At 59.4% G+C, this 10,752-nt stretch overlaps 2 protein-coding genes across 2 annotated transcripts; one reads left to right on the top strand and one right to left on the bottom strand.

The window, feature by feature from the left end:
• Positions 1-246: 246 nt before the first annotated feature.
• On the top strand, positions 247-5,293 carry RUFY4 (RUN and FYVE domain containing 4). Its single transcript, XM_066553745.1, has 10 exons — positions 247-292; positions 1,049-1,155; positions 1,493-1,618; positions 1,891-1,997; positions 2,146-2,289; positions 2,903-3,947; positions 4,023-4,129; positions 4,722-4,868; positions 4,978-5,109; positions 5,181-5,293. The coding sequence occupies exons 1-10, from the start codon at positions 247-249 to the stop codon at positions 5,284-5,286; spliced, it is 2,067 nt and encodes a 688-aa protein (XP_066409842.1). The 3' UTR covers positions 5,287-5,293.
• Positions 5,294-6,593: 1,300 nt separating this feature from the next.
• On the bottom strand, positions 6,594-9,977 carry LOC136558950 (C-X-C chemokine receptor type 2-like). The gene is made up of 2 exons (XM_066553746.1): positions 9,795-9,977; positions 6,594-7,932 (listed from the first exon to the last, which is right to left on the bottom strand). The coding sequence occupies exon 2, from the start codon at positions 7,925-7,927 to the stop codon at positions 6,851-6,853; it is 1,077 nt and encodes a 358-aa protein (XP_066409843.1). The 5' UTR covers positions 7,928-7,932; positions 9,795-9,977; the 3' UTR covers positions 6,594-6,850.
• Between the last annotated feature and the right edge of the window lie 775 nt (positions 9,978-10,752).

Raw genomic sequence — 10,752 nt, 5'->3', positions numbered from 1 at the left:
ATGGAGAGCTGAGAGGGTGCAGGATGGGACACCTTTGTCCCCCCATCTGCTCTATCCTATATAGTGGGGGAACATGGGCAGGGTAAGGGGTGCCTAACCTCCCCTCTCCACCTTAACAGCAGGCAGCTCTGGGGTAGAGCTGAGGGGCAGACACTCTCTCTGGGACAGAGTTTGGGGGTGCCAGGGGAGTGCCAGCCTGGAACCTCTCATCATTGCCCCTGCCTCTGCAGATCCCTGTAAGCAGCCATGGCAGGGGAAGGGGAGCTCAATCGTGTCATCAAGGACCTGCAGAGTAAGTGTGCCAACCAGTGCCCTGCCAGCATGCTCCCTGCATGGCACATCTCACCCTGGCCGTGCCAGATCCCTTCTTGCACCCAAGTCATGGGCAGTGGGGGGTGTCACTGCCAGGGGTGCTCCAGAGAATCCTTGTGCCAACTCTTCCACTGCTGCCTGCTCCCATCCTCACTGCCAGTCCCTGGAACTGGCAGTGCCCAGGAGGTGGCCATGCTCCTTGCTCCCCCTGCTCCCCTCCTTCATCCTGAGTTCTTTTTTCTCTCTGAAGAAAAGTAGGCTCGGTGGGGGATCTTATCACTCTCTACAACTATCTGAAATGAGTGGGGGAACATGGGCAGGGTTGTAGCCAGGAAGGAGTCAGTCTCTTCTCCCCAGTTACAAGGGTTAGGACAAGAGGAAATGGCCTCAAGTTGTGCCAGGAGAGGTTTAGAGTGGATATTAGGAAAAATTTCTTCATGGAAATGTTTATCAAGCATTGGAACAGGCTACCCAGGGAAGTAGTGGAGTCACCACCCATGGAGGCATTTAAAAGACATGTGGAAGTGGCATTTGGCTACATGGTTTAATGGTGGATTTGGAAGTGCTGGGTTAATGACTGAACTTGATCTTGGAGGTCTTTTCCAACTTAGATTCTATGATTCTATGATTTCATCCACCATGAGAAATCCCTGAGGCTGGCCGTGGTGAGGCAGTTGAGGGAAGAGGGGTAGGATGGGAGAGGGTGCCATGCCAGCCCAGCCCTGCCATCCCGCAGAGACCGTGGCCGAGCTGAAATGCAGCTACCAGGAGCAGAACCTGCCGGTGACAGACGGGAGCCGGGAGCTGCACAGCCTCTGTGCCCAACTAGAGTTCCTCCTCCAGGTACTGCTGCTCCTCCATCTCTGCTGCCCCCTGCCTCCTTTCCCCTTAGGCACAGCTAAGAGCAGAAGGGACTCTGAGTTAACCATGCAGGGGATGGAGGAGCCCCACCCAGCATTGTCTGGCCCTGGGCATCCCCAGCCACCTGGACCAGGTTCTCCCTAATCCACATGTGTAATTACATGTGCTGCAAAAGGGAAACTGAGGTATGGAGTGAAGAGAGGGACATCTGGACCAATCCTGCTGGGGGAGCTGGCTGGATTCCAGCCCCACAGGGGACAGGCTGGGGGGAGCAGGGGATGCTCCCAAAAAAAAAAGTCCAAGCTTGTACCTCTGCCAGTTTGACCTCAAGGAGAAGAGAAGCTTCTTTGGGCAGCGCAAGGACTATTGGGACTTCTTGTGCCAGGGGCTGGCACGGTGCCGGCAGGAGCATGAAGGCATTCACTTCGTCACTTCCCTGGACAAGGTGGGCACAGGCTGGTGGGATGCCCAGGGACTTGTGCACATACACGAACTTCTGCTTGCTTGTGGGTGCACACACACCTCTGCACAGGCACACACTCGCTTGGGCACCAAGCATTTGCCCACTGGTGCTATAAACGGTTTTGTCCCTTTTGGGATCCCCACTGCACCCCAGGCTGAGCCCTGGGGACCCTCTTTCCCTGCATGGGCTGGAAGGGAGGTGTGTGGAGGGGCAGACTGGAGTGACAGGGATTGATAACCCCCTCTCCCCCACAGCTGAAGACCCCTGTGGGCAGGGGCCGAGCCTTTCTGCGGTACTGCCTGGTGCACCGGCAGCTGGCAGAGTCCCTGCAGCTCTGCCTTCTCGACCCTGAGAGCCTCTGGTGAGAGCAGGGGCACACTGAGGGCATGCTCCTGGTGGTGGGGGACATGGCCAGGGTGGGCAGTGCCCTGCAGCACCCAGTCAGCAGAGGTGCTGCAGGCATGTGTGACTGTCCAGGGCATAGAGGGATGCATGTTTTGTGGTTGCAGTGAGTGGTACTACGCCCGTAGCCCCTTCCTGAGCCCCAAACGGCGAGAGGAGATCCTGGGCAGCCTCTATGAGCTGGATGGTGTCACCTTCCACCTGGCTCTGTACAGGAGTGACCTGGACACCGCCTGGCCCATGTTCTCCGAGTGAGCTTGGGGACACTGGGGGCACCAGGGGCATTGGCAGCACTGGGGATGTCAAGGGCATCAGAGGCACCTGGGGCTTAGCATTGCAGAGAATCATGTATGCATTGCCCCACTGCCCTAGACCCCACACAGCACTCCAGATGTGCCAGCTCTCAATGGAGGGCACAGTCCCTGGCACCAGCATGCACACCCTGCCTGTGCCTGTAAACATGCCACATGCATGTGTACACACACACAGAGTGATCCTCTGCTTGAGTATATCCCTGCTGCAACACCATGACACTGTGACATCTGACACGCAGGGACACATGTATGTGCTTGCACACCCTTGCCCCAGGCACACTTGTGGGAGCATCATGGATGCAGCTGTTCCAGCGCACTCACACCTGTTCTGCTGCCCACACACCCGTGTGCACAGACTGTCACAAGCACACATGCTTGGGTTGATGGATGCCACATGTTCTGTGGGTGCTCAGGCTGGTGGCTGATCCCCTGCTCTGCTGCCCCCCAAATTCCTAAAGGCTGCTGTGCCCAGCAAGCCTAAATGGAGGGTGGTAATGCCCTTTTCCCCTTGGGGGTGACCTCGTAGTCCTGAGCCCTGTGTCCCCTCTAGGCCACTGGTACGGCCCAGCCTGGTGACCAGGAGCAGCCCAGCAAAGACAGCCCTGCAGACAGACAGGATCAGCACTGTGGCACATGGATGGTCTGATGGCACTGGCCATCTCACTGTGGCACTCCATGAGCCACCAGCCCATCCCTGCCCACCCACTTTGGCTGCCCTGCAGGCAGGGAGTGTGCAAGTGGAAGATATAGAGGAAGATGCAGAGGATGGGGAGATGAAGAAGGACATGGAAGAGGAGGATGAAGAGGACGTGGAGGAGGACGACAGTAAGGATACAAAGGAGGTGAAGGTGGAGGATGTGGAAGTGGATGTGGAGGAGGATTTGGAAGAGAAGCATGAAGAGTTGGAGGAGGAGAAGGAGATGAAGGATGTGGATGTAGAGGAACTGGAGGATGCACATGGCACTGGCAAAGCAGCCCAGCCTGGCATGTCCCCCCTGTCCAGTGGCACAAGGTGCATGCTGGGGTCCCTGTCCCTGGTGCCCAGGCAGCCGGGTGGGACAGAGGAATCCCTGCAGGCGCTGGTGTCGCAGCTCCGGGCCGAGCTGGGGCAGCGGGAGGCGGCGGCCCAGGCGCTGGCGGCGCGGCTGGCGCGGGCGGACCGGCGGCAGCGGCGGCAGGAGGAGGGCAGCGCCCGGCGGGCACAGCTCTGGGCACGCCAGGAGGAGGCACTGCGGGAAACCAACACCTTCCTGCAGCGGGCACTGGAGGCAGCGGTGGCAGCGGGGGAGCCGGGGGCACTGGCACGGGCACAGGAGGAGGCACGGGGCTGGCAAGAAGTGGCAGAGGAGCGGGGCACCCAGCTGGCCAGGGCGCTGGCAGAGACGGCGGCGCTGACCTCGCGCCTGCAGGAATGCCAGGAAGCGCTGGTGGCGGCAGGACGGACGGACGTGCTGAAGGATGCTGGTACCTCAGATGAGTTGGCTGCCGTGGAGGAGGTGCTGCGGCAGGCACTGGAGCTCGCCCGTGGTCTCCAGGAGCTCCCACGAGCCCCACAGGCAGAAGGGGAGCCCAGCACGGTCACCAGCATGGCCATGGTATGGGCAAGCCCATGGGAATCCCGTGGTGGGGTCGGGTTTGGGGTCCAGGATTGAGCCCCCACTCTCCCCCAGCGCTTGGCCAGCCTGGCTGCCTCAGCACAGGAGGAGACCTGGCAGAGCCGGCAGCAGCTCCAGGCCCAGCGACAGGAGATGGCACGGCTGCAGGAGGAGCTCAGCAGGTCAGGCAGTGACCCCTTCTTCCACCACCCATCACCCCAGAGTGGGACCTCCTATCTCCACCTGCCAGAGGGTTTACCAATGATGTCCTGCTTGGACACAGCCAAACAGTAGCTGGGGATTGGCAGGGGGAGGGAGGGAGGGAGGGAGGGAAGGATTTGAGGGGGGAGGACTGGAGGGAGGGGTCAATTTGGGACTGGTAGGTGGGTGGAAGGGTAGGTGGCAGAGTTGGAGTAGTTTGGCGTTAGTAGATAGAGGGAGAGAAGGAGGGATCAATTTAGTGTGAGTGAATGAAGATGGGATGGTGGATGGAGAGAAACAGGGATAAATTTGGGGTGAGTAGATGGGTGGGTGGGCAGAAGACCAGAGGTATGGATGTGGAGAAGGATGGATGAACAGAGGGAAAACGGATGGGTGGCAGTGGAAAAACGGATGGGGAGAGAGCTTGAGGATGGATGGGCAACAGCAGAGAAAAGAAGGGAGGGAGGGAGGGAGGGAGGAACCAGCGGCGGGAGGTTTATCCGCATGCATGGAGGGACAGAGAGACGACCAGCTGACAGACAGGGAGACCGTGTCGGCACTGTCCCGCGGCAGGGCCCGGCAGGACGGTGAGCGCTGGGCATCGGCGCTGCAGCGGGCGCAGCGGGAGGCCCTGGAGCGGGAGGCCACGCGCGGCGCCGAGCAGGCACGGCAGCAGGAGCTTATCCGCGACATGAAGGGGCGGCTGCTGGAGCTGCTGCGGTGAGAGCCCCGGGGACTCCACGCAAGGGCAAGGGGACCCACACCCCTTTGCCCAGAGGAGGGCACCAGAGCCCAGGCGAAGGCAGTGCTGACCTCTCCCTTCCCGCAGGGAGAAGGATGCCCTGTGGCAGAAGACAGAGGGCATTGACGTCCCGGTGCCCAGCCCGGTGCCCCGCGACCCAGGGCTGTGTGCCCGCTGCCACAAGGATTTCCGCCTCCTCTCCCGGCGGTACAGCTGCAGGTGGGCTGGGAGGGGAACGGGGGCTGGCTCTGGCACGGTGCGGGCTCAGCTCTCACCTCCTGCTCTCTCAGCAGGCTGTGCCAGGGCAAGGTGTGCCACACCTGCTCCGTGGACATGGGCAAGCACGGCCGCTGCTGCCTGATTTGCTACCAGCAGAGGCACCCGCAGGCCACATGAGCAGGGACAGCAGCCCTGGCACCATGTCTGGGACACCTTCCACCCGGGCTGCCTCCTCTTGGACTTACTGGGGTGTCCAGGGCCCGCATGCAGGTCCTGCTGCCCAGCATTTTGGGTTTGACATGTGTCTTTCTTGCGGCTGGTCCACAAAGAGGAAAACTACTCATTTCTGCTACCCCTGTGTCTTCCGTGTCATCCATCGGTCGCTGCCAGATTGACACTGGGGTTGGGTGCGGGTGGGGAATGCTGCTGTGGGGGTGTTCAAGTTCTCCTGGGGGGAAACCATCCCCAAAAAGGGTGTCCTAGCTGCAGCCAGGGTGAGCCACTGCCTGCACCATCCCACAGTGGGGAGAGTAGACACTCTTGGCCAACAGCTCTGGCTTCCTACCACACTGCAAGCAACCACTTGGGCAAGAGGTTTCTCAGATGCAAAGGTGATGGGCTGTCCTGGCTCAGCACCCCCACTGCCTCTGCTCTGCCCCAAGTCTCCAGGGTTCCCACCTGGGTGCTTGGGACCCCCGTACCCACCCATGAGCCACTGCATGGGTGACATCTGCTGATGTCCCCATGGTTATGAACCCCTAGGAACCCGGATCAAGGTCAATGGAGGAGCAGTATGGGACTCCAGTGGAGAGATGGGTAGATGTGTAGGTGTGTAGGTGTAGGGCAGACATCCTGAGGCTTGGCACACAGAGTGGAAGGAGACTCCTCAGCAGGGTCACAGTCCCCTCTTCAGCTCCTTGACCCCAGTCAAGTGTCAGCCCCAGTTGCCCAAGCCAGGGCGGAAACATCCCGGTTGTGTAAGGCACAGGTTCCCAGCCCTTTGCACAACAATCTCCTGACACCGTGGCTGGTGGGGAGAGGGGGTGCCTGGGGTGCTGGTACCCTTCAGGCAGGGGTCACAGGGCTGGCTCAGTGTGAGGGGCTGCTCAGAGATCTTTCAATTATTTGCTCTGCTGGGGTTGAGATTGGGTTGGAAAGGGAATGACTTTGTCCCCAGGTGGGATACACTGCACATAGAGATTATCGAAGTGCCAGGACCTGTCTGGGGAGCTGTAGGAAGCAAAACCTGGGCTTGGGTCTCCTGTGGGGATGTACAGGATGCTGAACCCTGTCTTGGAAGAAGGGTTACCCACACTCTGACAGGCTCAGCAGGCAGCACTGTTTTGGCACTGTCACCAGGGAGGTGCCCTCACCCTGACCTGCCATGTCCCTTCCCATGGCAAAGAGGAGGCAGACATGGGTGACAAACCCATCAACTCCTTTATTGCTGGATGGTCATCGGGTAAATACACCATCCCCACAGCAGGCTCACAGAGTCCACAGGGTCACAGGCTTTGTCCCAAAGAGAGGGAAGGGTGGAGAGTTGACATCACTCCCCTGGCAATGGGGTCCTACCACCTTGCCATCCAAGCCCCCTTCCAGCTGGGGTCCAGCATCCAATTGTGGCCCTGCCCATCCCCATGGCATCACCACCCACTTTCCAGGGGGCTGGATGAGGATGCTGAGGTGTGTGGGGTGCTTGGACCTGCTGGTACCCACAAGGGCTGGGTCCTAGAAGAGCTCAGAGGGTGGTGGATGTATTGCCAGAGGTGGAGGCATAGGAGGCGCGGCCGTAGCGGGCAACAGCATCCTTGCTGATCAGCCCACGCTGCGCCAGGATCTTGAGGAAGCTGTTGCGAAACTTTTGACCGATGAAGGCGTAGATGATAGGGTTGATGCAGCTGTGGGCAAAGCCCAGGACCTGCGTGACAGAGAGGGCAGTGTCAATGCGGTTCCTCCTCTCACAGGTCTCGGCAATGGCACGCGTCCTCATGAGGGTATCGCTCACCAGTGTGATGTTGTAGGGCAGCCAGCAGATGAGGAAGACCAGCACCACAGCGAAGATAACCTTCATGGCCCGCTGCTTCTGGGCATTCTTGGTCTGCAGGAGGGTGTGGATGGTGACGCCATAGCAGAAGAGCATCACCAGCAGGGGCAAGACAAAGCCAAAGGTCTGCGGCAGGATCCGCAGCACCACCCGCCACTTGGCCGTGTCCTCGCCGCTGATGCGCTCATAGCACACGGTGCCATTGTTGGGCGAGCGGAAAGCCTCGCGGAAGAGCAACACCGGCAGGGAGAGCAGCGTGGAGAAAACCCAGATGCCCAAGCAGACAAACTTCACCCAGTGCCTCTTCTCAGTGGCAGCCCGTGTGGCGTAGACGATGGCCAGGTAGCGGTCCACGCTAATGCAGGCCAGCAGAAGGATGCCACTGTAGAAGTTGGCTTCCTGCAGCACAGAGATGGCTTTGCACATCACAGTGCCAAAGACCCACTCGTGGGCTCGGTAGGCTGCCCAGAGCGGCAGGGTCAAAGCGAAGAGCAGGTCTGCCACAGCCAGGTTGAGCAAATAGACGTCGGTGACGGAGCGGCTGGTGTGGATGGAGGTCACCACCAGCACCACCAGCCCATTCCCCACCACACTGAGGATGAAGACGAGGCAGTAGATCACCACTACCAGGTACTTGTTGAGGGCAGAGCTTTCAGGCCGGCACGGAGAGGATGAGATAGCAGTGTCAGGCATGGCTGTGCTGTAGTCATAGGTGTAGTTGTAAAGGTACAAGATGTTGGAGAGATCCCCACTGTAGGACAAGGACTCCATTTTGCCTGTGGAGCACAGAATGGCATGAGCTGGGTGGGGTGGCAGTGTTGTGGACCAGGGGTGACAGCATCTCTGGGTCCTCTGGCATTTCCATTGTCCCCCAGGTCCTCTCCCAGCCAGTGGGCAGCAGTCTTTCGTCACTCCACTGTGATGGAGGACACAGCATCCACATTGTGGATGGCCAGTACTGCAGGTAAACACTGCTCCTCATATACCCCCTTGTAAAACACCCCCTGCATGCCTCAGTCTCCTGCATCTCACCCCAATCCTGTTCCTTTCCTGACTTCTGTGGAAGAGGTTCCCCCACAGATTGATCATCTTTTCTCAGTTTGAGAGGCTTCCCCATCAATGTAGCATCACATCCCTCCAGGAGACATCTGGCTCCTCCAGAAACCCTGGGCTACCCTGCTTACTGTGGGTCCTTCAAAAGCCTCTCAGCTCTTTGGCCATCTCAGGGCCCCTCAGGCACCTACAAAGTTCTTCAAGAACCCCTGTATCCCTCCAGCCTCTCCACCCCCTCAAGCATTGCTGCTGTGATGCCTGGAACGGAGCTGCCCCTCCTGCCACCTCAGCCAGCAGCAAGGCTGTGGTCATGGTGCCTGGGCAGCAGCACTCAGGAAGGTCTGAAGGTGTTTTTGTGCCCTTCTTCCACCTGGCAACACTGGTTTTGCTCCTGCGGGAGTGGTTTCAAGCCCTGGGCGGAAAGACATGTCGCACTTCGCAGGCAGCTTTGGAAATATTACATCTCTGGTTTTCCTGTTGCTCAGCTGGGCACTGCCGTGTCCCCCCGTGCTTGGCCTCAATGGGGAAATCACAGGTGCCAGTCGCTTTTCCTGTCTCCTCACACATAGGAGATGGTGAGCTTGCTCTGTTCCTGCCTCCCCAAGGACCACTGGCTTTCAGTCTTCTCCCAGAATGGATCTGGACTCTTGTTTCACTCTGGTTTCACCCCTCTGTCCCATTTCTGAGCCCCCAACCCCTCCAGGGCTTGGAGATGCCGGGACTGCTTGGGGTGCTGAGTCCCCCCAGTGGTGGGGGCCCCAGCTCCAAGCTGGCCCTGTTTGAACCCAAACCATCTCTGGAACCGACTTTCCCCTTTTGCCTGATGTGAACTCCCTGCTGCAGCTGGGCTGGTGCCACCGCCCAGAAAAATCTGTCCCTGGCCCTGCTTATCCTCTCTTGCAGTGATCCAGGGATGGAAAGCCTGGGATGGTAACCCCAGGGTGGTGATGCTGGGATGCTGAGACATCAGCATCCCGGAGGACTGCAACCAGGGATGCTGCCAGTGCTGATAGGGGAATGTCCTCCCTAGTGGGGCTCCCACAGGCACGGGGCAGAGCCCGATGCCAGTACTTCCCCTGCATCTATTTCTGGCTGCTGCTTTCTGCCTCCCCGCTCCAAAATCCTGGTGGTTCCTCTGGAAACATGTATTCCCTGGGTACAGCACACACAGACACCCCACAGCTGGCCCAGATGAGAGGAACAAGCAGCACTCCATTTCCCCTCCTGACCCTGGCAGGGCTTGGGGACAATGGGGTGGCTCTGGGGCTCCCAGTGGGGAGGAAAGAGGGACATGCCATGGGGAAGGATCCTCCTAGCTCATTGCTGTGCAAGGAAATGGGAGCAGTTTTTTTCCCCACGGCACCCGAGGTTGATGTCCCTGGAGACTATGGAGGGTTTGCACCCCAGATGAGCCCTCAGCACAGCCTTGGGCATTCTCACCCACCACCTTCCTCTACCAAGCAGCCTCTTGGGCAGCTGCAGCAACCCACCCCAGCCCCCAGAGTGGAATCTGATGGGGCTCAGATGGGAGCTGTCAAAGCCCAAGGAAAGCCACAATCTCCAGTGGCACACCCCACGGACTCACTGCTTGCTGCTGTCGCCGTCCCCTCAAATGTGGAGTCTTCTCCTGATCCCAAGTTGTTTTTCACTGGGAAGCACACAGGTACAGGTTTAAATCCAGATGTCACCCCCAAAGGGCTCCAGTACAAAATGTGGTGGGATGCAGGGCAGCCCCAGACCCAGGGATCTCTCCAGCCGGAGGATCCCTCACCTGCGCCTGCAGCTGTGCCACCTCCCAGCACCCCGTCCCTCCACCGCCCACTTTATACTGCCCGGGGAGGAAATGTTGCAAAATCTTCTCCCAGAATGAAGCGGAAGTGGCAGCCAAATGGACCCTTCTGTGGTCCCCCCAGATGCCTTTCCCAGTTCAAGGGGAGCCCTCAGCCCTCTGTCACCCTCCTGTCCCATCCTATCCCAGGATGTCCCAGGTGCACGGGGGGTGCACCCAGGGGTTCATTGTCATCCCTGTGATGATGGACCCTGGGGGTCTCCAGCTGGGGGTCTCCAGTTTGTCCCCAGGTCCTCAGTGGATGAGGGCATCCCCTTCAAGGCACCCCTGTGTGCTGCAGTCCCCCCAGGAGAGCAGAAGGTCTCCAAGGCCATGGCCAGTGGGTGATGGCAATGCAGGGCTCTGTGCCTCAGTTTCCCCACTGACAGAGCAAGGGTGGTGTCAGCATTTGGGGGATGCACAGGGGCACTGCAAGGCTGGTTGCCTTCTCTTGGGGGTTGCTGTGGGGGATCCCCCTAGAGTAGAGTCGCATGTCCCTCCTGCCCTGGCTGTGCCTTGCCAAGCGAAGCCAAGCCAAGCCATGCCATCAATGCCACCAGACAGAGCCGTGCCCCTGTGCCAGCCCCACAGACTTAGGGAGTGCTGTGGCTCTGAGTGCCCCCATTGCTTTTAGGGGAGAACTGCACACAAGGGCATTCCCCATGCACCCCCATTAATCTGGGGCTCTCACAAACCCTGTGAGCACCCCCATCCT

The sequence above is a fragment of the Molothrus aeneus genome, chromosome 7, assembly GCF_037042795.1.
Source record: "Molothrus aeneus isolate 106 chromosome 7, BPBGC_Maene_1.0, whole genome shotgun sequence".
Lineage (NCBI taxonomy): Eukaryota > Metazoa > Chordata > Aves > Passeriformes > Icteridae > Molothrus > Molothrus aeneus.
Note: the sequence above shows the minus strand (reverse complement) of the source record. Positions and strands in the feature narration are given on the sequence as shown.

Bases quoted from the DNA above. Each gene is read 5' to 3' on its own strand.
- RUFY4 (XM_066553745.1), top strand. From the start codon at position 247: ATGGCAGGGGAAGGGGAGCTCAATCGTGTCATCAAGGACCTGCAGA. The intron at 1,156-1,492 runs GTACTGCTGCTC...TACCTCTGCCAG, and splicing joins AACTAGAGTTCCTCCTCCAG to TTTGACCTCAAGGAGAAGAG. The intron at 5,110-5,180 runs GTGGGCTGGGAG...CTGCTCTCTCAG, and splicing joins TCCCGGCGGTACAGCTGCAG to CAGGCTGTGCCAGGGCAAGG.
- LOC136558950 (XM_066553746.1), bottom strand. From the start codon at position 7,927: ATGGAGTCCTTGTCCTACAGTGGGGATCTCTCCAACATCTTGTACCTT.